The sequence below is a fragment of the Watersipora subatra genome, chromosome 10, assembly GCF_963576615.1.
Source record: "Watersipora subatra chromosome 10, tzWatSuba1.1, whole genome shotgun sequence".
In the NCBI taxonomy this organism is placed as follows: Eukaryota; Metazoa; Bryozoa; class Gymnolaemata; order Cheilostomatida; family Watersiporidae; genus Watersipora; species Watersipora subatra.
This window is the reverse complement of record NC_088717.1, coordinates 6,163,045-6,186,878: the sequence shown is the minus strand read 5'-3', so window position 1 is coordinate 6,186,878 and position 23,834 is coordinate 6,163,045. Positions and strand designations below refer to the sequence as shown.

Sequence of the window (23,834 nt, the reverse complement as noted above, 5' to 3'; positions counted from 1 at the left end):
CCGGTCAAACACCTACTTAGACAACAGGTTTGCGTTGCAGCCGGTATCTATGGGAAAGAGCAGGTCCTGTCTCTCCATTTTCTCGGGCAGAAAGTAGCTGGATTTGTGGGGCTTTTCCAAGGCTCCGATTCTTGGTAGCTCCCTCCTTTCGCAGGCGTCGTTATGCGCCCCTTCGGAATATCTTGTTCGTGGCAGACGCTGAGGCCTGTCCGGTGGTGGACTCTCATCGAGCTGGTCTGCCAGGCTTTCCTCGGGAGTAGCTGGCCTTGTGCTCTCCCCGTACCGGCCTGTCGGACCCGACACCGGACTCAGGCGTTGGCCTGGGTCTCCACTCCGGAACGGGTCGACTTGGTTCGACTCCCGTCCTTCTTCCACTCCTGATCCTGGGGGGCAGTAGGCTCGATCCCAGCTCCACTCATTCCTGGATCTGCGACCCCCTGGTCTCTGGAATTGCTCCACCATAGCTGGTTCCTCTTCCACTCCCGATCTGGAGGGTATAGATCTCTGAAGAAGCTCAGCTCCGGATGAACTGGCTCTCGCTCCCAATCTACCCTGTCCAAATCTCTGGGAAGGATCAGCGCCGGCTGGGCCTTTTTCCCCCGACCTTGGTCGTCCTGGTTCCTGGAAGCGTTCACTCGAGATTAACCTCTCCCTCTTTCCCGATCTGCGCTTAGGTCTCTCGAGAGCTCCAGCTGGTGCTGGATCGGCTCTCAGTTCCGACCTTCGCGGTCCAGATCTCTTGGAGTAGCTTCTCCCGATCGTACCTTCCTCTAGACTGCCGACATTTCCCGATGTCGCTTTTGGTCTAGCCTGCCTTTGGATTTGGTGGACATAACGCCTCTGGGCCTGTCGGGCCCCCTTTGGCGATTCTCGAGGATCCACCTCCATGTCCCCTTTGTCTCCGTCTAGGCCTTCTAGGCTCTGGTATGGGTTGTAGGTGTGAACCTTCTCCACCGGAGGCCTCTGCGTGAGAGTTACCGAGTTCGCGGGATGTAACCAGCCTTCCGGGTCCACCTCCGCCTTCCTTCGGCCTGCCCCTCTCACCTTTTTGTGATTATTAGTTCTTGGCGCCCTATTGCAGCCAGCAGGTTGCCCTACTGCTGCGGGTGGTAGGTGTTTCCCTGGTTCTGTCCCTGGGTGGCGCGGCTACTGGGTTGGTTCTTGGGGCAGTTCCTTCTCCAGTTCTCCAGTGACCTGCCTGATCACACCCCAGCATCTCCTTACTCCTTTCTCTCGAGTCACTTGCTGTGGAAGACTCTGTGGTTGGCCGATTTGTCTCTTCAGATCTGCCATCTCCTTTTTTAGACCTTCCATCGTGGTCAGGAGTAAACCCAGTGAGTCAGGGGCAGTACGGACCACTACGGCCTGCTCTACCTCCGCCTGCTCCTCCATGGTCTGCTCGAGCCCTTCTGGCTGAACTGCCCTTACCCCGGATCTCGTTAGGTGGTTTTGTCGGGTGGTCATCTCGGGCTGTATTTGTAGGTACTCATTCCCTGCTCACACGGCGGTCTCCGGGGTGGGGGTGGGTACTGCCAAAAGGTGTCTTTGCAGGTATACGTTACCCAACAACCCGCAGAATGTGTCCACCGCCATCTCCTCCCTCATTCGATCGGACAACTCCTCGAACGCAATGCTCGTAAGCCTTTGTATGCGAGTAGCATGCTCGAACAACGTAGTGTGGGTTTCCTTCCTCAGGCCCTGCAGCTCCGACCTTGCCTCCTTGGGGGTCATGCCGAACCTTGCCCGGAGGGTGTTGAACACCGCCTGCAGTGTATGCCCATGCCCACATTCCTTGGCCTGCTCTTTCAGCTTTCCTCGAATGTGTAATAGGGCGGATCTGGCTCCCCAGTCATTGGCGACAGCCACATCATTGAACTGCCTTATGAAGGCCTCCACATCACCGTTCCCATCGTACTCAGGAGCCTTGAATGTCTCTCTGGGTACCGGTGGCCCCTGATTCCTTTGCGCCTCTTGGTTAACAATCATCCTCTCTAACGCATTCGTTAATCGCTCTAGACCCTCTAGTCCCTCTAGTCCTTCCCTTTGGGGGACTCCCGGTCGTTCCGCGCTACAAGTGCGTCTTGCCATGATTGTGCCTTGCTAGTTATCTTTGTGGATTGATTAGATCCCACTGCTGCCACCAGTGTAAAGGTCTGGCCCCGGTAGCTGAGCCAGCTTTACTTTCCTAGCAAGGCGGTGCAGTCTGAACACTGGGCCTTCCTCTCGTCGGCCTGCCTGACACACCTAGTGGTCTGATCAGGCCGCGGCTGGTTGCCCTCAGTTCAGGCTCACTTGGAACGCTAGCACGGCCTGCTCTCTGAGACCCTATCTTGGCTAATTTAGGTCCCGGCTAGCTTACTGGAGGGCCTGATCTCCAATGCTATCGCATTTCTGATCAGGTCCGATCGTAACGCAGCCAACCTTTAGCCTTCCTTAGGTGTCTCCCAAAGCAGTTCGTGCTTGAAGCCAGATCAGTTCTGGCAGAAGGATCCTTATTAAGCCAACCAGGCAGGCATCAAACGTAGGCAGTTTGTAAGAATAAGTATAGTCTATTTAATGCATATAAGCACATATGCAACTTCGTCTTAACAGCATCGAATCCGTAAGAATAATCCCAAAGAGTTGGCCTATGCCTTCTTCTTATATACCATTTACCCCGCCCACAATTATGCAACATCCATTGTATCGTGTCAGGCCTGTGAGGCAGGCCTAGACAATAGATATAAGAGTGTGCTGGCAGGCCTGCGAAGCAGGCCAAAAAATACAGTATTACGTAACAGAGTCTGAAAGGGTGCACACAAGAGTATTATATAACTAGGTAAAGAAAATACACATAAAGCTATCTAGGAATAACGTTGTCACAAGCACAAGCACAAAAAATAGTGTTGTTTAAAAATATGGCTAGTATTTGTCCCGTCCTCCACAATGTCAATGCTTTTAATAAATATTAAACTTCAACGTGTTTGTTGCCTTTCCTTTTCTATAGTTGCATTTTACCGTTGCCCAAGTTTGATTATATGCGCTTAGTCATTGAGTGACATCACATTACCCTATGTTTTTAGAGATTCAAGTGTTTTTGTGGCGAGACATTTCTACACTGAAGCGTCTCTTTTGGTTTTTCATATATTTCTTTTTATGATTATGAAAAACTACCAAATCTTAAATTGATATGATGTGCCAGTTTTAAATGAAATAGCATGCACATACATTTTTGTTATTAAATACATTTTTGTTATTAAATACATGTACTTCTTAAACTTGTCTGGTGCTTGGATGTTATTAGTTTTTGGAATTGTCTTTTCTTTTGTGAAATTGACTACCATTTATGCTACCGTTTATTGCTTGCAAACAACAGTTTGTATTAAAGCATGTGATTAGTTAAAGATGCATATATAAATGTTTCTACTATGCGTATTGCTTTTGTCTTGCACACAATTTTCATATTTAGGGGATTTTTGTTTGGCGACGCACCGCTCAAAAGCACATCAATATTTGGAGTGGTACCAGACAGAGAAGTAACAGGTGCTCTCGCAGTGTCCTCGGCTCCATCATTGTTTGATACGACTTCCAGACCTGCTACTAGCACCTTCAGCATGTTTGGTTCTAAGGCTATCACGAGCGCTAGTACTGGCCCAGGCCTCTTTGGTGTAACAACTTCCATTGCCACCACCTCTACTGGTCTGTTTGAATTTAACACTGCTGGATTGTTCAGAAGTAGCGCTCCTACAGATACACCTACCAGTACTCCCACTCTATTCACAAGTACTAATAATCCTCGTATCAGTTTTTCAGGTCTGTTCGGAGCTAAGACTTCTGAAGGTTTGCCCCCGACCAGCAGTAGCAGTCTGTTAGAATCTGGGTTTCTCACCTTGAAGCCTCCAACTACTTCTCCAGATTTGTTGGGAGCAGAACCTTTGAGCACCACTCCCAGTGTATTTGGAATTAAGGCTATTAGTGATACGTCTACTACCAGCACTTCCAACATGTCTACTGCTAAGACTTCTACTGACACACCAACTTCAGTTGTGTTTGGGTCAAAAGTGACATCCACACCATTTTCTACAACGTTTGCTCAACCTTCTAAAACCATCGGTACCACTGATTCAGCAGATGGTTCTCTTCTCCGGTCTCTTCTTTCTGAGGACGCTTTTAGTAGTAAGGCATCGACAGGCTTCAACATGCAAAGATTCTCATTCACAGGTGATTGTTTCTGTTAGCTTACAGCGATTTCTTTACTGCGGGGTGTTGTTATTTTCGGTACCTTGATATTACCTTTATAATGGAGGTGTTGTTATTGTCAGTACATTACAGTGTTACCTTTATAATGGAGGTGTTGTTATTGTCAGTAACTTACAGCATTACCTTTATAATGGAGGTGTTGTTATTGTCAGTAACTTACAGTGTTACCTTTATAATGGAGGTGTTGTTATTGTCAGTAACTTACAGCGTTACATTTATAATGGAGGTGTTGTTATTGTCAGTAACTTACAGTGTTACCTTTATAATGGAGCTGTTGTTATTGTCAGTACTATACAGTGTTACCTTTATAATGAGGTGTTGTTATTGTCAGTAACTTACAGTGTTATATTTGGGCATTGTTATAGTCAATAGTCTATAGTATTTGGAGCGTTGCTGTGACATAAACCTTGTTTTAGCCCCTCCCAAAGTCGTTACCGGTAATGATAACAAGTCGGAGGATACAGAAAAAACGAGCAAGCCATCTGTATTTGCAGGATTCACTGGATTTACAACATCTCGCAGTTCATCTGCTGCTGCTTTCACATTTAGCACTCCTTCAAGCACTGCCAGGTTAGTTCTTATCAAATCCTATGCTTTATGAGTCTTTGTATGTAGCTCGTGATCCATATTTACACCGTTACTACATTATTCGAACTGTATTAGGTCAAATAATGACAGGCGACCATTGTATAGAAAAGTTGTAAATGTGGTCATGTAATTTGTCTAAGAAGCTCTATTCCGCTTAAAGCAACCCGAGACCCAAATCGGACAAGCTACAATAGCTTTTGAAAGGTATTGTATGTTCGCTTTCTATCAATTCAAGTAAGATTCTTCAGCTACTCAGTTCTTCCGTGACGGTTTGCTAAAAAGAAAAGGTACACCTTACACAAAGTTTATTTATAATTACATTTAAAAATAAACGTTCAAATTTATTGTTATAAATTTTTTTGAGCAGACACTTAATATATAAACAAAAATATATTATGATGAATAATAATTTCATTTTAGAATGCTTGAAGCAATCATAAAAATTGTATTTTTGGAAAGATGTACCTCTAGCACGTTACAGCGAATCTATTTTTAGCGTGAATTTTTCGGAAATGTAAAAGTCCTGTTCATTAGTACATTACAGGACCTATAAATTACCTGCCATGAACTATTATCACTAAAATAAGTTGTTTTTTATTTACTTTACTAATCAATCAAGACCTTCTTTGTTTTTAAAAAGACATTCATGAGGCTACACTTATTTCCATTTCGATGTTCTTCATCAAACTTATTTGCTAAACAATTGATTGACTAAATTGATAAACAAACTCATCAATTATTGCTTCATCATCTAAGGTATAGATTACAAATTTTGCCAAGTTGAAAATTTCTGGCTCTTAGAATGCTTCTGTTTTTTGGGCTGTGTCAGCTTTTAATTCCCTCATCAACAAAGTTTATTCTGAAAAGAAAAGGTGAAGCTTTATTTTATTTCAAAGGATACTCATAAATAAAAAAGATATATATAAATAACTCGTTGTTATAAAATATACGTAATACTTTTTTCAACCAGATCATTGGTGTACCATTTGACTTTTGTGATAGTAGATTAGATTTTTTTTAGAATCTACGCTATGTTAGGATGTTCAAACATACTTGTACATTTGAAGGTGTTTGGAACAGTAATTAGTTCGCTAGTCTGATGCAGGTACAAATTAATTGGTTCTGGTTAATATTTGGTCATAAATTGCAGCAAATATCCGTATAAAAATATTGTTTTTTGTTTAGATTATTTTGAAGCTTGCAAATAATGATAAATGCTTCAATAGTTACACATAGCATTAAAGAAAATGTGTTCAAAAAGTAAATTTACAAACTGAAATGTAATCAGTAGTAAATTACTGAAGTAGTAGTCGGTACGATGAGGTTTTATTATTACTCTATCCAAGGAACAGAAGCCTAAGAAATAGGCGGTGTAACTTACTTCAACTTACACTGAATATGTTAAACTTTTTTAACTTCTTTTAATTAAATTTTTTCTTTTTCATGTTACTTGCGGCGCACAAATTAAATTTTACAAGTTTTTTGGCATGAGAAGACGAATTTTATGTTTTACTATCTGTGCTACCCGGCGTTGCCCGGGTAATAAAAAAAGTCTTTAGACAGAAAATTGATTTGTATTTAACATATAACAACATTTGCCATTCTAACTTTCAAACTGCATATCATGAGAGAAATGTTTTGTGTAGTTGAAATAAATTAAGAGAGAAAATAAGAGCAACTGTAAAGGTTTTCAAACATTGGCAAACAACTGTAACTTTCAAACTTCATATCATGTTGAAAAGGTTTTGTGCAGGACAACTAAATTAAAAATAAGTAAAACAACTGTACAGGTTTTCAAACAACTGTAAGTTTAAAATTTCTTAACTTGAAAAAAGTGTTTTGTTGGAATACATTAGAAGGACAAATAAAAATGTGAAGGTGTTTAAATGTAAATGTGAACTCATTAGAGAGTAATGGCTAAATATAGTCTATTTCACTACGACTACAATTAAAAGCTATTTGGTATACAATTATATGATTTCAGCTCATTTCAGTGTTGGCATGCGAAAATTGGCACGCGAAAATATTGTAGGCTATAGGCGTACATAATGATAATGGGTATAGAAACCCATTGGCATTATCTAAGTCATCATCATTAAAAATAGTACCGAAATACTATGTTAACCCTCGTAACTATACAGTAGGTACCTACAATGACTTTAGTGCATTTTGTGGATATGATCTCTAAGATCTTACATTACAATGTACTACATGGAGAGTTCTTACCTTTGAGACAATCATGCAACCTAAACGCTGAATTTAACTTGAATGAATTTAATTTACTAAACACATACTTGAAAGACGTTTTAGTATGTATTTTAGTAAACTTCAAACTTGTAAGAGAAATTTTATCATTTACGTTAGCGAATGGTGTTTATTAAAACGGTTACCGGATATACCGGTTAATGGATGCGTATAACTCGCCATGGCGAGTTCAGTGACGCGTATCCTTTAATAACGTATATAATCAATACACTGATCGCCAAATTTTAAGTTCGAGATAAATTGTTGTTGATTTCGTGGGTCGAACAAATTTGCCCTAATGAAAAAAAGACGAAGAAGCATCGTGTTGCATATATTTCAGTCTCAAAATATTTCAATATAATTCTCCGCGTGACAAGAAATGGCCTTGACCCCAGATATAGTAATTTAACCTTACGAAACATATTTTTTAACAAGGGCATCGTAACGTGTGACCGCATTGGTAAAATAATCAGCATGTCTGACAGCTACAGCTGTCAGACATGCTGATTATTTTCTACATCTGCGTGTAGAAAATAATCAGCATATCTGATTATACAGCTACAGCTATATCTGGAAACACCTACGCACCAACACTGAGACATGTATATATATACAGTGCACCCTCGGGATACGATGTTGATCCGTTCCAGGGTTGGCATCGTATGGTAAAAAATTCGTATGTAAGGGTATAGAGACCATTGTAATTATACAATGCAAACATCCCCTGGTAAAAATCGTCAAAATTTTATAAAAATGTGTACATATTGAAAATTAGTAACAAAATACACGTATTATGTTAACTTCAGCAACTTTAGTTACCTATAATACCTGTATTGTATTTAGTGTATTTTAATGGTTATGATCTGCAATAAAATGCAACATTATAATGTGGGTGCCAAATGCAGTACGTATGGTAAGAAGTTCTTACTTTCAAGACGTACGTATAACATAAACTTTGAATTCACTTCAAATAAGTTTAGCTTACTGAACACACACTTAAAACTAGGTTTTTAGTATGTATTTTTAACTATTTTACTGAATTTCAACTTTTTATCACGAAATTTTATTCTTTATCAGTTCCTGTCTTCACTTTGACTATAACATCTAGCTTGTCTGGTTAAAACCTTTTTCAACCTAATTCAATAAGAAAGACTGAGCGATGCAGGTATCGAGAGTGGCCTCTCGCACACTCGACCATTTAATGGCCATCAAAAAGCAAAATGAAATTTTATTTACTACACAGGAAGTACATACCGTTGGAGTAACATAACTTGAGCTTGTACATGTAGCGAGCAGAGAAGATGCACAGACGTATCAATGCTAATTATGTTACTGTAAACTTGAAAATAAATTTAATACGTACTGAAATGGAATCTTTTTAGCAGGCTAAAAGAAGTTGTTTAATCCTGACAAATTTTTTCAAAATACTTTAACAGAAAAAGTGTACCACTTTTGGGTCCTGAAAAACAGAAATGGCCAGGAATACACAGCTTTCCTGCTGGTGCAGAGGATGCTCTAAGAAAACAAGCTAACTTGGTGCAATGTCGAAAGCCTATTTGATCACTTATTGAAGATGATGCTTGCTGGTGCACCGTAAATGCTGGTGCAATGCAGAAAATTGCTAGCTAACGCTTGTAAAAGAATCCAGAGAAGGTTGTACAGTAGTTTGTTTTGTATAAAATGTGCACAAGAATCAATGTAACCATACATACAGAAGTTTGTACGTATTTTTACCCTAGAGGGCAGGGCTTTAGCAAGTTTTAGAAAGTAATGTGAATGCGTCAACTATCTTGAGTAGCTAGTTATAAATGAGTTACATATATATGATGATTTGTATTTACGTAATAGAGAACAGGCCTACCTTTAAAAACATGATTAAACAAGAAATTAAAACATAAAATCAAAATGAAATAAATAAAACATGAAATGAAATGAATAAAACATGCAAAACACGCCACACAAAGAAGATAAATTAATGATATACATTATATATACATATACATTGTACAGTAATGTTTTTATGCACTAGTCCACATTAGTAAATTAAACACTTGAAATTTTTCTGCCAATGTAGGTTTTTCTGTCTCTCCTGTCCTCATACTTCTTCATGTCGTCAGTCATAAGCTCCTCCTTGTGCTTGCTTCAACGGATTTCTTGTTTTTAATAACAATAATTGCAATTGTTGATTGCGACCATATTCCTTGGCAATATTAACAATACGAGTGCCTTCTTCCCATTTATTTATGACCTCCAACTTGGTTGTCATGGAAATCATTTTCCTTCGTCTTGTAACGTTTGTATTGATCTCAGATTCCATAGCTAATGAGCTAAATATAGATGCTTGTGGTTATCACGCATGCAGAATAAAAGTTTATATGTAGTAAAAGGGAGTATAACACTAAAAATGAATATTTGCTCTCGCTTGTGTACTTTTGACCAAATTTCAAATGTGGATTGCTGATCTGAGAAATGTCGGTCATCGTGTCTCTTCTAAACGTTGTGAAAATGTTTTCAGCAAACCGCATTTCGGCGTCTTTGTTATTTCAACGTACGTAATAAGCACACCGACTGCCAAATTTGAACTTAAGCGAAAATTTTCTGGAATTCGTATGGTGAAATAAAATTCGAATGAGGAGGTGAAAATCTCACCATGACCAACTTTGTAAGGTGAAAAAATCGTATATCAGGGTAATCGTATCCTGAGGATGCACTGTATAGATGTTAAAAATGCGTAAGTGAAGCTTTGACTGTTTTTTAAAGTAGTCTATAATAATGTCACGATGATTTAGCCATATTATTAAAAAATAATATTAGTGATGGGCTAATCATTTTCATGTATCAAATCACCTTTGATTTGATACATGAAATATACTTGTATATTAAAAATGCATAAGTGAACGTTTGACTGGTTTTTTAAAGTAGTCTATAACAATGCCATGATGATTTGCTCATATAGTCAACAAATAAGAGTGATGGGCTAGTCATTTTCTTGTATCAAATCACCTTTGATTTATTATGTGTGAATTAAGACTTAGGACAACTCCTACATGTATAAAGAGTTATCCCTCCATCATATATAAAGAACTGTCACTACTCATAGAAGTAATTGCTTCATAGCCCTACTAAAACCCTGTGATCAGCGGCTCCTCCAGTTCTGCTATAAAACTACAAATCTAATGCTGAATTGAGATATCTATTGTCTAAATAATAATTGTCTAAATAATAGGACAGGATAATTCTATTATTCATTCTTTTGTTGTTATCGTGAACCTCGGAAGTGTCTTCTTTAGGAATTCTAGATGTTGTTTTGACTGGCATGAGTGATGGATATTGTAAATCTCCACTCTTATACACATGCTCTTAATTTTATAGCACCAGCAAGGCTTCTCCATTCGTCTTCACACCACCTACAACGAACTTAAGCCAGGGATTGCTTTCTCCCAAATCAGGTATGACTGCTCCTGATCAGGTATATTCATCATCAGCTCCCACTTGACTGCTCTACTTTATAGTGATTAGTGAATGAACAAAGAACTTTGTGATGCAAATTCAAAGGTATTTGCTATTTTTACAAATTTTTACTGACGTTCTACAAATGTACGTTATGCTTGTGAAAAGGTGTCTGATATTCAACATTTATATGAAATGGTCTTTCAGTTTCATCACTTTAGCTTGAGTTGTTGCCGTAAGGCGACCTACTGCCAAATCTGACTCGTTTGCACTACCATATTTGGGCGAGTAGATGTTTGGGTAAAAATATTACATGGAAACACAAGCTAAAGCCAGTGTTTATGGTGACCGTGTATCTGTCAGTGTTTGTCATCCACGTGACTCACTTACAATGTAAAGGAGGTGCGACTAGAGACCCAAGAACTAGAGACTACATGTGTTATACAGTGGGGGTCCTCCCATGTTTTGTGACGATTCTGACGACGAGACGACAGGGATATTTAAAAAGTGACAGACGAGACGACCATTTATCAATATAGGTGACGAGGTTTGCGTAAGTAGGATTACTAAAGGTACGGCTGCGCGTAACGAACTTTTTGTTGGTTCTGAGTTCTGGCCGAAATCACGAAAAACGCAGAATTAATCGGTCGAAATTCACAGAATTATTTGAGCTGTGCATGCCCACCGAGTTCGTCGACGAAACGCTTTTAACATATTAAACAAATTATCAGCGAGCACGATTCTAGCAGCTTTAGCAATTAGTATAGTCCAAGAAATCTATCGCGACACACAATAAAAATACGAAAGCGTTTCAACATAGAACACACAATGTAACTGTTCAAGTCGCGCTATTGTTGGTTAACAAGCACGACTCTAGCAAATTTTAAGAAATATGTAGTCCGAAAACATAATGTAACACACAAGAAAAATATTACAGAAAGTTACCATAGTAAATACGATGCAACTGACTTGTTTGCGCTAGAGATGTCAACATTCTCTACCACAAAACTTTTGCTGCTAAAAAGGAAATATAATTAAAAAATAAACAAATTGTCGCTATAGTGTCCAAACAATAAATACATTCAATAACGCAATCTATGCAGTTGCATCGTGTGTACTATGTTGATTTGCACATAGACTTTTATTGTGTGTCGTTACACGTCTCTTGGACTATACCATTTGCAAAAGCTGCTGAGATCGTGCTCGCTAGCACGATTCTAGCAGCGCAGAATAATTCTGTGTTTCAATCATTTCGTGGTTTTGGTTAGAACCAACGGAAATTTTGTTTCGTGTAGCCGTACCGTTACTAACTTATTATTTGTTCATAAATCACCATGGTCAACCGAAACTTTACTAGTTTTGTTTGAAGCACCTGGCCCAGCATTTATAGACCGCCAAATAATTAAAGCAATGAAATGTGACGACATTGACATCAAATCCGTTTCCAAGAGTGTGACTGACAGTGATTATTAAAGACAATCTCGGTCTATTTTCAGTACAAGAAATATAGCTCTAAAAACCTAAGACGGCTGTCACTCTTCACGGAGTAATCAGCAACGCTCCCAAACATCACTAATATGTTTGTGAAGGTCGCTGGTTGAGCCATGCTTTTGGTTAGCAGAAGTTCAAACAGAGCGAGTTTGAGATTTTTAACGCAACCCTGTGCCACCAGTATAGATTGTAAACTAGTGCTAATCTAGTTTAGTGGGCTCTTAACAAGTATCTACTTAGCAGGAGGCAAAACAAACACGTTAACACTCACCGAGCTTCTAGTCGTAAGAGAGCGATGACCGGTTTTTCCTCAGCGGTCTCGCGCCTTTTCTCGTTTCCGGTCAAGCCGGAGTTTTCGCGAGCCGAGTCGATGATATCACATCTTCTTTGTTTGTTTGGTGCTGATCTTTTACGGGGGGTGTTCAGTGGATTCTGGGAGATCCCGTGAGGCCAAACCCTCAGCAGCCTGTATAGCCTGTAGGCGACTACTTGCTGGTCTTCTGCACTCTCAAGTGCACATGGGTAAACCTGAGTTTTCCCCCCAGAGTCTGGCGTCTCTGTGAGTAGAGCCTGGTAATTCTACTTTGCTTCTAGGGCACTTTGGTACTAAGGGTATCCTTGGAAACACGAGGTTTCGGAAAAAGGAGTCTGGGAACTCCTTTAAAAGGGTTGAGAGTTTGGGATCTCTCCAAATGTCGCCGAGAGTCTGGAATCTCTCCGACGTGGCTTCCCCCTTGTGAAGCTCACACTGCGCTTTCGCCTGGACCGAGCAACAGGTCCTCGTTGGCGGTGTCCATGTCTTCTTTCTCTTCCGCACAGTCTCCTTCTAGAGGAAGGTCTCTGGCTTTGTTGGTTGGTTCAGCGCGGTCTCCTGTGGACAGGTTTCCGGCTGAAGTCGCCTGCTCAGCACGGTCTCCTGTAAGCAGGTTTCCGGCCGCAGTCGCCTGTTCAGCGCGGTCTACTGTCACGGGGTTTCCGGCTGTGGCGGAGGACGTGGAGCCGCCTCCTTCCAACGGAAGGCTCTCTATTTTATGGTGGTCTCTTCCATCGTCTCCACTAGATGCCTCGCTGCTGTCCTTGGCAGGGGACGGCGGTGGCATGGCGGTAGCGGCAGGTGTTGTCTGAGACGTGGGTGTCTGGGAAGCCATCCGGGGACTAGGGGAGCCAGCCGAGGCTAGAACTTCCCGAAGAGGGCGAACTCGCTCATGCTCCCGCCTCTTTGCGTGGAGCTCACTCTCCCGTCTCTCCAGCTCTTTCATTTCCCTGTCGTACCACTTTTTTTAGTGCGGCACGTTCTTCTCTGAGGGTCCGCAGATCTCCCTCGAAATCAGTCTGGGGACCGGAGCCCCCCCTGATCATGGCCTGGATGTCTTCCAAGGTGAAGACATCGGTGGCACTTGCAGCCTGTCTGGCTACGGGTGGATTGTACGGGGTACGGGATGTCGCGTGCCGCCTGCTCCCACCTTCCTCCCGTCTTTCCACCCTTCGTTGACCTGGGGCCTGTCCTGATTTTGAAGGATTGCCCGCAGGTACTGGAGGCCTGGAGGGCTTTCCTCCTCTCCTTCTCGGCGCGTTCCGACAGACTTCTACTGTGTGGCCCTTTTCCCCACACATGTTGCAGACTATGCGGGGGCACCGTTTCCTCTCGTGACCCTCCTGCCTGCACTTCTTGCACCTGACGCGGGAGCACCGGTCGGTCGCGTGGGAGGTCTCCCCACATCTCCAGCATCTCGGGCAGTCCTTTCCCAGGTGATCTCCTGCCTCCTTACAGTGTGTGTTGGGACACTTCATAATTGGATCGTAGATTGGATGTAGTAGAACGTAGTAATCTACAAAAGGAGAACACTATTTATAATAGAGGAACCCATCTTGCCTCTTTGTCTTGACAGTCCGACCACTTCTGGTCACTCTGTCACCAGTCTGAGCAACGGGGTTTGCAACCCGGCTGCTACTACTGGTTTGTCCCGCTTCTGCAGGTTTGTCAGGCAAAGCCTCACCCTCTGTTAAGCGGTCAGAAAATAAGGTATCTAAAGCTAGATCGCTTTCTACACTATCAGTTGTACTCAGGTTAACAGGTAGCGTATTATTGTAACCACCATTGCTGCAGATACCATCCCCCCAAGCATTAGTGCCACTGTTATAAGAGTTATCACTACTGGCGTGAGCCTCGTCGTCTATTGCGTTCTCCCCATTACCAGTGTTATCTCTAGTCAAAGCGGGGTTAGTAGAGTTAGGCACCCTAGGGGTTAGTAAAGTGGGAAAAGCTGGTCTATCTACGACCCTTTTACTCACGGCTGCCTCTTCGGCATTCCCCACACTGGTAGGGTGTATGAAAAGGTAATCATCCTCTCTACAATCAGAGTCGGAAAGCACAAATAAATGCTTGCGGTTGCGCCGAAGGTCGCTCTGTCCTACGCGAACCCAATAGCTCTCCGGAGAGCTGTCCGCCCGGACTACAACCCCTTCTTTACCGACATCGGATGGAGCATTAACCCATACCCGCTGCCCCGGTAGGAGGCCTGGCAGAGGCTTCGCCCTGTGTTTAGCGTTCCATTTCTCACGCTTAGCCTCTTTGGCTTCGAGTTCTTTATGTTCAAATAGATCGTAGTCTACAACTCGGGGAACGGGTTTTCCCGACGTTGTCCTGATCGATCTAGCAAACATTAACTCGCTCGGGGAGTAACCCGATTTGAGGGGTGTTGATCGGTAATCGAGGAGTGATTTGTTCTTGTCCATTGACATGTCCCACATCCGTTTGACGGTTTTGACTGCCCGTTCTGCTAGTCCGTTGGATGGCGCATACCTTGGGCTGCTGGTGGCTATTTGGAAACCCCATGCTTGCGCAAAGTTGCGATATTCCTGGCTAGCAAAACATGGTCCGTTATCACTCCTGACTAATTTTGGCACCCCCCAGCCTGGCGAACACCGGCTTCATTGCCTGGATTACAAGACAAGAAGTCTGAGCTCGAATCCGGGGTACCTCGATCCACCTGGAGTAATAATCTATCATGACTAGGTACAAGTTACCTTGATGTTCCATAACATCACACCCAATCTCCAACCAAGGAGCTACAGGAAGCTGAGCATGCTCCATGGGCTGGTGTTTGATAGAACAGTGTCTAATACAGATATTACATCGAGAGACATAATGGTCTATATCACCACTCATTGAGGGCCACCAAGTGAATTGCCTCATTTTTACTCGCATCTTTTCGATCCCCTGATGGCTTTCATGGAACCGTGCCAGGTAAATGGACCTCAACTCATTCGGGATGTAAATTCTGCCTTTGAACAGAATTAGACCCTGGTATGACGTAATCGTATCACGACTACCATACAACTTTGCGAGCTCTGCATCCAATTTCTTTTTGTCTGGCCACCCTTTCGCAAGGTATTCCAAACATTTTCTGGATGTTGTGTCTCGCCGAGTGGCGTCAAACAACTCAGTTCGTCTACACGGGTCTAGCATCTCTGCAACCTGTGTCTCGACGTACTGTTCCACTGCGGAACAGTGACCTATGTTTTCACTGCTAGCGGCGCTAGGCCGACTCAGTGTGTCTGCTAAGTACATTTGAGGTCCTGGGGTATGAAAAATTGAATACCCGTACCTCATCATCCTCATTTTAAACCGTTGCACCCGCACAGGTAGCTTAGACAGATCTTTGTCACCAAGGATGGAGACTAAAGGTTTGTGGTCTGTCTCTACCTCAAAATACCGACCTACCAGGTAATAATCGAATTTTTCGCAGGCCCATGTGACTGCCACCGCTTCTTTTTCGACCATTGCATACCTAGTTTCGACCTCAGTCAATTTGCGTGAAGCGTATTCGACTGGTTGCCAAGTATTCAGCTCGGTCTGCTGTAATAGCACAGCACCGAGAGCATACTGGCTTGAATCTGCTGACACGCGATGCAGCTTATTCAAGTCGAATGCACATAGCACAGGGGCTCGTGACAGTTCCCGTTTGATCTGTTCGAAAGCCAACTGTTGACTACTGCCCCACAGCCACATGCTGCGCGCTCCCATCACTGCATAAATAGGTATAGCTAAACCCGACAATTTTTTGGAAAACTTGCCGAGATAGTTAACCATGCCGATGAAGCGCCTAGCAGCTTTTTTATCTTCTGGGGGATTTAACTGACAAATTGCTTTTACTTTGTCCGGGTCTGGCCTTACACCTTCAGCGCTGACAAGATGTCCAAGGAATTTGACCGAAGTACAGCCAAATTCACATTTGTCTTCGCGAAGTGTCACTCCAGCAGCTTCGATCTTGGATAGAACCTTTCTCAACCGTTTCCAGTGAGTGGTCTCATCCTTACCGAAGATTAAGACATCATCCATTAGACAGATAACTCCGTCCATCTGGCCTAATATCTTTTCCATGCCCCTTTGGTAATACTCAGGAGCTGACGATATGCCGAAGGGCATTCGTTTAAAGCAATACCTCCCCCATGGAGAGATGAACGTCGTCAGTAGCTTGCTCTTAGGGTCGAGCTTGACTTGCCAAAATCTGGAATTTGCATCGACCTTGGAGAAAATCCGACCCTCGGCCAGTCTTGACAACATGTCACTGACCCTTGAGAGTGGATATGTCTCCCTTTTCACCCCTTTATTGAGGTGGGTAAGGTCTACACACATCCTAATAGCGCCATTAGGTTTTGGAGCTATGGTCAGTCCCGAACACCAATAAGTTGGTTGTTCTACTGACTCAATAACTCCCAGCGCTAACATCTTCTCTATTTCAGCCCTTGCCTTGTCATAAAGACCGGCAGCTATAGGCCTCGGAGAGAAAAGATGATAAGGTTCAGTGTTTTCCTTTAGTTCAATGCTAAACAAGCCTGGCATCGTTCCTAGCCCTTGAAAGAGCCTAGAAAATTCCTTTACTGGATCAAATGCCTCAATGTTTATAGCATTGACAATTGCTAAAAGACCTAAGTCTATAATTTCTTGTGCTCCCAATAAATTTCTATTAGCACCTAGCACCACATGTGCTTTGCAATTAGTGGACTTTCGCTTGCTGTTGATCTTAATATCAGCAACTCCTGCCACACTCAACCTCTTTCCACCTGCGGCAACAAAAATTGTGGAACTAGGAGAGAGCGGCAAGTCCAAAGACTTTTGAGTTCCCTCTGTCAACACAGTGACATCCGCCCCAGTGTCTAGACAGAAAGGAACGTCTTGGCCATGGACCGAGAGCGCGAGTCTGAAATCACCAGCCAGTCAACTAGAGTCCCGGTTAGAAACTAGCCTGACCTTTTTATCGCTATTGCGGTCTTTCCCTGATTTAAAGGGGCACTCGCTCTCCACATGATATTTGCCGTCGCATGTACGGCACCTGTTTGGTCTGCCGCACGCACCTGCCATGTGCCCAAGTTTCTTGCAAACATTGCATCTAACTTGGGGGCAATTTCTAACAAAGTGATCCACTGCGCCACACTCATAACAACAGTCATCGCTTCTCCGGTAGGGAGAGTCACGGCGCCTCCGCCGGTAACTATTCCTGCCCACACGGTCCTTGGGGTCGTCTGAATCGCTGTTAACACTATAACGGCGATAGCGATAACGTCATTCGTGGCTACTTTCCCGGCTGTTAGAGCCGCCTTTGTAGCCACTACGACGCCCAAAGTGTTCCTGACTACCCTCACGGCTGCTAGAGCCGCGTCCGTAGCCATCGTAACGCCCTTGACGTTGTCGATCCTTGTAGCCGTCTCTGCTACCATCCCTTCTCTTTTGCCAACCGTCCCGGTCCTCTCGCCTCCGTACCTCGCCAACTTCCTGTTTGACACGCTGATGTGCCCCACCGCCTGTCGCCTCCGAAGAGACACGAGCCCCTGGGGTCGGCACCGCAGCATCCTGTGTCGCACTAAGTTGGGCGGCCACAGGTCGAGTCGAACTAGACTCCGCCGCGATCATCTCTGAAGCCTCTTGCGCTACGTTTCTGGTTCGAAGAAGGTTCGTCAACCTCTCCCAATCCAGATCATTTTGGGCCATTAATTCCCTACTCAATTTTATGTCACGCAGTCCATTCACGGCAATGACTAGGGCAAAGCTCCTACGTGAATCGTCATTCCTACCAAAATCGAGCTGCCTACTGAGCCGTTCTACTCTGAGGAGAAAATCCATGTTGTCTTCTCCCGCAAGTTGTCTCGCAGAAACAAACTTTTGGGTTTTGACGTAGACATTCTCCTCTCGTTCATAATGCCCTCTCAGCAGGCCCCAAGCCTGGTTGAATGTTGAGTCCGGGTTATTGGACTCAAAACCCAACGATCTTAGGGTTTCCCTACCCTCCTGGCCTATGGCTTTTAAGAGTGCCAGCAACTGAGCCCTAGGAGTGAAGTTGGGGACCACGACGGCCTCCCCCTCCACCGTAGCCTCACTATCCCCCATCTCAAAGTCCTTCATTTCAATACATAGGGTAAACTCTTCGCTAAACTTTTTCCAGCTACCGAATACATCAGTAGCCAAAATTTCTAGCGCAGGCAAGCTAGCAAAAATATTTGCACCCACCCTTCTTCCAGCCATAATTCTATTTTAATTCGAAAAATTACAACAGAATCTACTGAACAGTATCAATGGTAGAACGGTCAACTGAGATCCGTTCGTGTATCTATGGTGTCACCACACCTCAATGCACTTCGCCGAGCGTCTACACACTCCACAATTGTCCAACACAATTCAATATACTCACCTCTACTTATCACTGTATTATCGTATTAATTTAGCACTACACTATCGTACAACTTAGCTCAATCACAAACGTATTACTCTTCTCCTGTGAGTAAACACTTGTGGTACCATGTAAACTAGTGCTAATCTAGTTTAGTGGGTTCTTAACAAGTATCTACTTAGCAGGAGGCAAAACAAACACGTTAACACTCACCGAGCTTCTAGTCGTAAGAGAGCGATGACCGGTTTTTCCTCAGCGGTCTCGCGCCTTTTCTCGTTTCCGGTCAAGCCGGAGTTCTCGCGAGCCGAGTCGATGATATCACACCCCGACATCCCGACATTTGTATTAAAATAACGAATGTGAAGAAAGAGGTTGTTTTGGTTACCAACTTGAAAAAGGTGACAGTGATTTTAAAAGTGACGACAGTGATTTTAAAAGTGACGACAGTGATTTTAAAAGTGACTATTCTGACGACAGCTTTGTGTGGTAAGACCCCCTACAGTAGCTTAATAATTCTTTCCATTTTAATCTATTCTAAAACCCTTTTGCATACGCGCTTTTACTATTGCCTCCTCAATATTTCACATTTGCAAATAAAGAAAAATATTGATAAAAAACAACTTTTTATATTTTTAAACAGTTGAACTGCAATATTTAACTAAGCTTGATAAAAATGAACCGATGTGGATACTATTAAGCTCTGCTATTTTTGGGGGATAGTGCAATAATGATATGATATTTCTGTAAAAAGGACAATAGATTTGAATTCTTGAGAAATATGTTCCAAAAAACTTAGGTGCAATAGCAATGCATCATAATTATTTACATGTGGGATTTGTCTTCATAACGAGTCTTTAACTAATTTCTACAAAATCTTTTGACAAAAGCAACCACTAAAGTAGTAATGAGTTGTCCAGAGCATTAAAGTTTTTAGTTAGCTCAGTAGATAGTTGGCTACTTAACTAAACATTTGCGGTTTCATTAACCAGCGCCACTCCTCATGCGAATTCAAGATAAAGGGTTACAACTTGTTTCAGTAGGAGATTAATCCTGACTGAAATAAATTTTTTGTCATCTAATGAGTCTCACATACTGTGTAAACTTTATTCTGTTTATTTTTCTTCTTTCGAGAGAACTAAACTGTTACGTGGCTCAAGCAGGGCTGACCCAGATTGGAGCGCTCCATGGAGCTCGCCATGTAAAAAATAATCATTTTTGAAGCACTCTACGAGTGAGCTGCTAGCTAGGTTGCTTCTGATACTTGGGAGTGGCACTCGACATTAATTTTACGGTTAAAATCAGGCAAAAATTTGATTTAATTTTCAGTGTCACACTAGGTGAAAAGCTCAGAAACTCTGAAGCAATGCAAATTTGGACATGGCGCAATCGAGTAGCAAGATTTTTAATACAAACAGAATAACTTGGCTCAAGCCTGTTCATATAATCAAAAAAAATCTTTCTTTTTCTGAATACATAAACAACACTCGAACATGAATTACAGTTAGACTCAGCAGAAAACTTCAACAATTCTAATTGTTTTGAGAGGGTTTATGGTTCCGCGGTGTGGAACAAACTGAAAGTATCAACTATTTTTTATTTATGTATAGAAGTTGTTTAAAGTGCTCAAGTGTAATGCCCGCAACCTACTGCATTGACATTATAGATTTTTATTGTTGGTTGTATAAGTCCTCCTAATTTTGTGGATCACAGTTTTGTGTTTGCTGCCCTTATGAATGGCTCAAGTAGTAACTAAATTATGTGAAAGGTTTTTAAGTATTGACTCAGATTTGAATAGAGCTTCGCTATGTTGCAGATATGAAGCAGTCCAGTTCAGCCCCGCTTCTGGGACCAACTGAGAAAACACCTCTGAGCAGCAAAAGCAAATATGATTTGAGTCTGATTTCCCCTAGCAAGGGGAATACTGAGGAGAAATGCAATGCCGAGTTTACTCCAGTCATTGCTCTGCCCGACCTTGTTGAGGTAGGTCTGCTGGATACTCAACTATTGACCCACATTTCCTTATCGCTGTTCATGACCTTGTTGAGGTAGGTCTGTTGGATACCTAACTATCGAGCCACATTTCCTTATAGCTCTTCATGACCTTGTTGAGGTAGGTCTGTTGGATATCTAACTATTGACCCACATTTCCTTATCGCTCTTCATGACTTTAGCAGTGATTATTTGCCCATCTTCATTATTCCTGTCTCTTCTTGACCTCAAATTTTATTGACTGTTCATAGTTGGTATGTTATGTACATTAGACTCTCCTAAATGACATTAACCTATAACATCTACCATACTTTCAATCTATCGGTCACTCCTTTTATTGGCACTCTCTATTTTAGACCACTTATTATGTTTGAAGTATGTTAAATGTTTTGCTCCTGTATTGGTCAGCAGCCCAAGATAGTCCACTATTTTATACTGGCTGATTATATACTCTGATCATGTATGTATGTTTGTATGTATCTGATGTTATACTCACTGGTTAGCTCTCTACTCCTATAAAACTATCTAAAAGTCAGCACTTTTAGATTTTGAAAAATGCTGTGAAGTAAAACAGGCCTGTCAAACTCGAAATGAATATATATTGTTATGAGGGCTGCGAAAGCTGAACACATAAAATAAAGTCGTTTATGATTTTCTAAGTAGAACAAATTTGAGTAATAATGTACATGGAATTTAATGAAAACATGAAAATATTGAAGATGTTTTCTAAAGAAATTCATCACTACATGTATGTGGCTTTTTAGTTGTTATCTCTGTAACCAAGGTAATATCAGTTTCCACCCGTCTCTTAGAAATCAAATAATCATCGAGATCCATTTTCAGCCATGTCAATTTCTCAACGGCAAGAATGAGAAATTGATTTCTAAGTTTTGATTTCTGTCTGTTGATACGCATAGGAAATTGTCAATGAGTTTCGAGTTAAAGATTGTTTGTTTCTGTTGCAAGAGTGCTTATGATGCCCTTACAGACTTGTTGCAAATTATTTGACCATTCAATGAAGAAGTGTTATTTTTTAGTTTCAGTCGTGCAAATAGAAATCTTCGTTATCTCTTTATTATTTTACCTTTATCCTTGTTATCTTTATTTTTTTATTTCTATTTATTATTCAATGTTGATATATATCTTTGCTCCGCATTATTATTCAACTCGAGTTATAACACCCTCTACTGTGTTAGCATTCCACTCACAAAATATGAAACATGTTGCTACACTCTATTATCTGATGATATCCCTCCCATCCCATCACATGAGTTATGATTATCACTCTCAAACATGGAAATACCCTTATTTCTATTTACGTAATCTGTACTACAACTCAGCCATGTTTCGACGTTCCTCTCCTCAAATTATGACAGTTGTAATAAAACATTCCATTAGTTAATATTCTTTCATAATAAAAATTAAGTTACAATTCTTTTGCTTCATGTGTTTTCCACTTTATTAAAGTAAGCAAGATATGGCTGTTAACGTATAGTCATGATAGCATTACAGAGTTTCAAACGATTGTGTCTTAGGTGACAACTGGTGAAGAGGGAGAGGAGCAGATATTTGTAGAACGGAGTAAACTATTCCGCATGGGAGATGGTGAATGGAAGGAGAGGGGAGTTGGTGAGCTGAAAATCTTGCGCAATCCACAAAGTGGCGCCTACCGACTTATTATGAGAAGAGATCAGGTGTTGAAACTAGCTGCCAACCACCATCTCTGTTCTGGCATGAAAATCACTGCGGTGCGAAAGTACAGATCTTCTATTATAATCATGTCCTCATTTTTCTGTTAGCCAATGATGAGCTCATATCCTTGCACTTTAAGTCTTGGCTGGCTCGCTGAGACGATGCAGATAAATATGGCTACCGGAGTCGTGAGACCTCGTTGGTCGGACTCTGGTCTGAGGCTATTGTTTTAGATAACATTTGTGAACTTCTTTAAAGGCTTGTTCATGTTATATCGCCGTTGTTTGTCGACGTTGTTTGTTCGGCATTCATCGTCGTCTATGTGCACCATAAATCGGTGGCATCGATGAAGCAGCGCGGATACATCGAGAGAGCTGGCAGCTGTCAGTTTCCCAATAGTTCGCCTCACACTAAAGACAATCTGCACAATCTGCACCATTACGGTGATGGTAGTTAGCTGTAGTTGCTGCAGAAACAAAGAGCTTCCTTTGAAAAAATTGACAAGAAAAATGAGAACACTGCGTCACGGAGTATTCACTAATTCAAATGCGGATGCGTTTGTGATAGTGTGACCATTGTTATCATCGATGATCATAAAAGTATTGTGGCATCCGAGATACAGCGATTAAGTGTAAACCAGCCTTAAAGGTTGACTTGCAACAAAATTCACATTACAGTTATTTGGTATCAGAAGTTTAACCATGTCTTACACCGCTGTGTTGCAGGTCCCAAATATGTGGAAAGGTGATTACAAGCTCTTAAAAGCTCAAAAACAAACAGTTAATCGCAGCCATCACGAAAGCGGCTGAAGGTTGGAATCCTTCTCAAAATGGCTCAAATGTGACGTAGTTGAACATGATGTGCATATTTACACTTTCATGCAACCTCATTTGTCGAAATATTTTCACAAATGAAATTCACGCATTCAATAAAACCATGTCTATTGTCCTATTGTCTATTTCATTATCAACGTAATACTGTCTCTTTAAGCACTGACATCTCAAAACCTAGCTCAAAAATTAGTTTAATTTTTCAACCTTAGCTCGAGGGGGTGCATATCACCCTCTGAGAAGCATGAGGAGCCTGTTGGTCACCTGTGATGGTTGAAAAATGCTACAGAAATTGTTTGAACCATTTGGCAAAAAATATGGGTCACGTGATCAGATTATGACTAGATGATTAGATCAAGCTGAAACGAAACTGTAAAGTAGCGAGCATCTATATTTTATAAGGGCCTTACAGAATAACCCGAAGTGTTTGTCATAAACGAGTGCTACGAGACGTTTTATATTGAGCCTTTTATTCGCCTTTCATTTCATGTGATAACATCATGTGTCAAAACAGTAACCACGTCAGGTTGAATACGTCATTACAATACAGGGATTCCAACCTACGACCGTTTTTTAACTGTTCGTTTTTGAGCTTTTAAAAGCTTGTAATCACATTTCCACATATTGTGAACCCACAACACAG

The 23,834-nt window shown here is 41.9% G+C and overlaps 2 protein-coding genes across 2 annotated transcripts in view; both read left to right on the top strand.

Annotated features, from left to right (window-relative positions):
* Positions 1-3,407: 3,407 nt before the first annotated feature.
* LOC137406700 (uncharacterized) lies at positions 3,408-12,752 on the top strand. The gene is made up of 4 exons (XM_068093315.1): positions 3,408-4,200; positions 4,656-4,809; positions 10,444-10,520; positions 12,607-12,752. The coding sequence occupies exons 1-4, from the start codon at positions 3,408-3,410 to the stop codon at positions 12,750-12,752; spliced, it is 1,170 nt and encodes a 389-aa protein (XP_067949416.1).
* Positions 12,753-20,495: 7,743 nt separating this feature from the next.
* Positions 20,496-23,834, top strand: part of LOC137406699 (E3 SUMO-protein ligase RanBP2-like) — a 31,534-nt gene continuing 28,195 nt past the window's right edge. Inside the window, exons 1-2 of the mRNA XM_068093313.1 lie at positions 20,496-20,660; positions 22,205-22,417. Coding sequence (XP_067949414.1) covers positions 20,496-20,660; positions 22,205-22,417 — 378 coding nt within the window. The remainder of the gene's footprint in view (positions 20,661-22,204; positions 22,418-23,834) is intronic.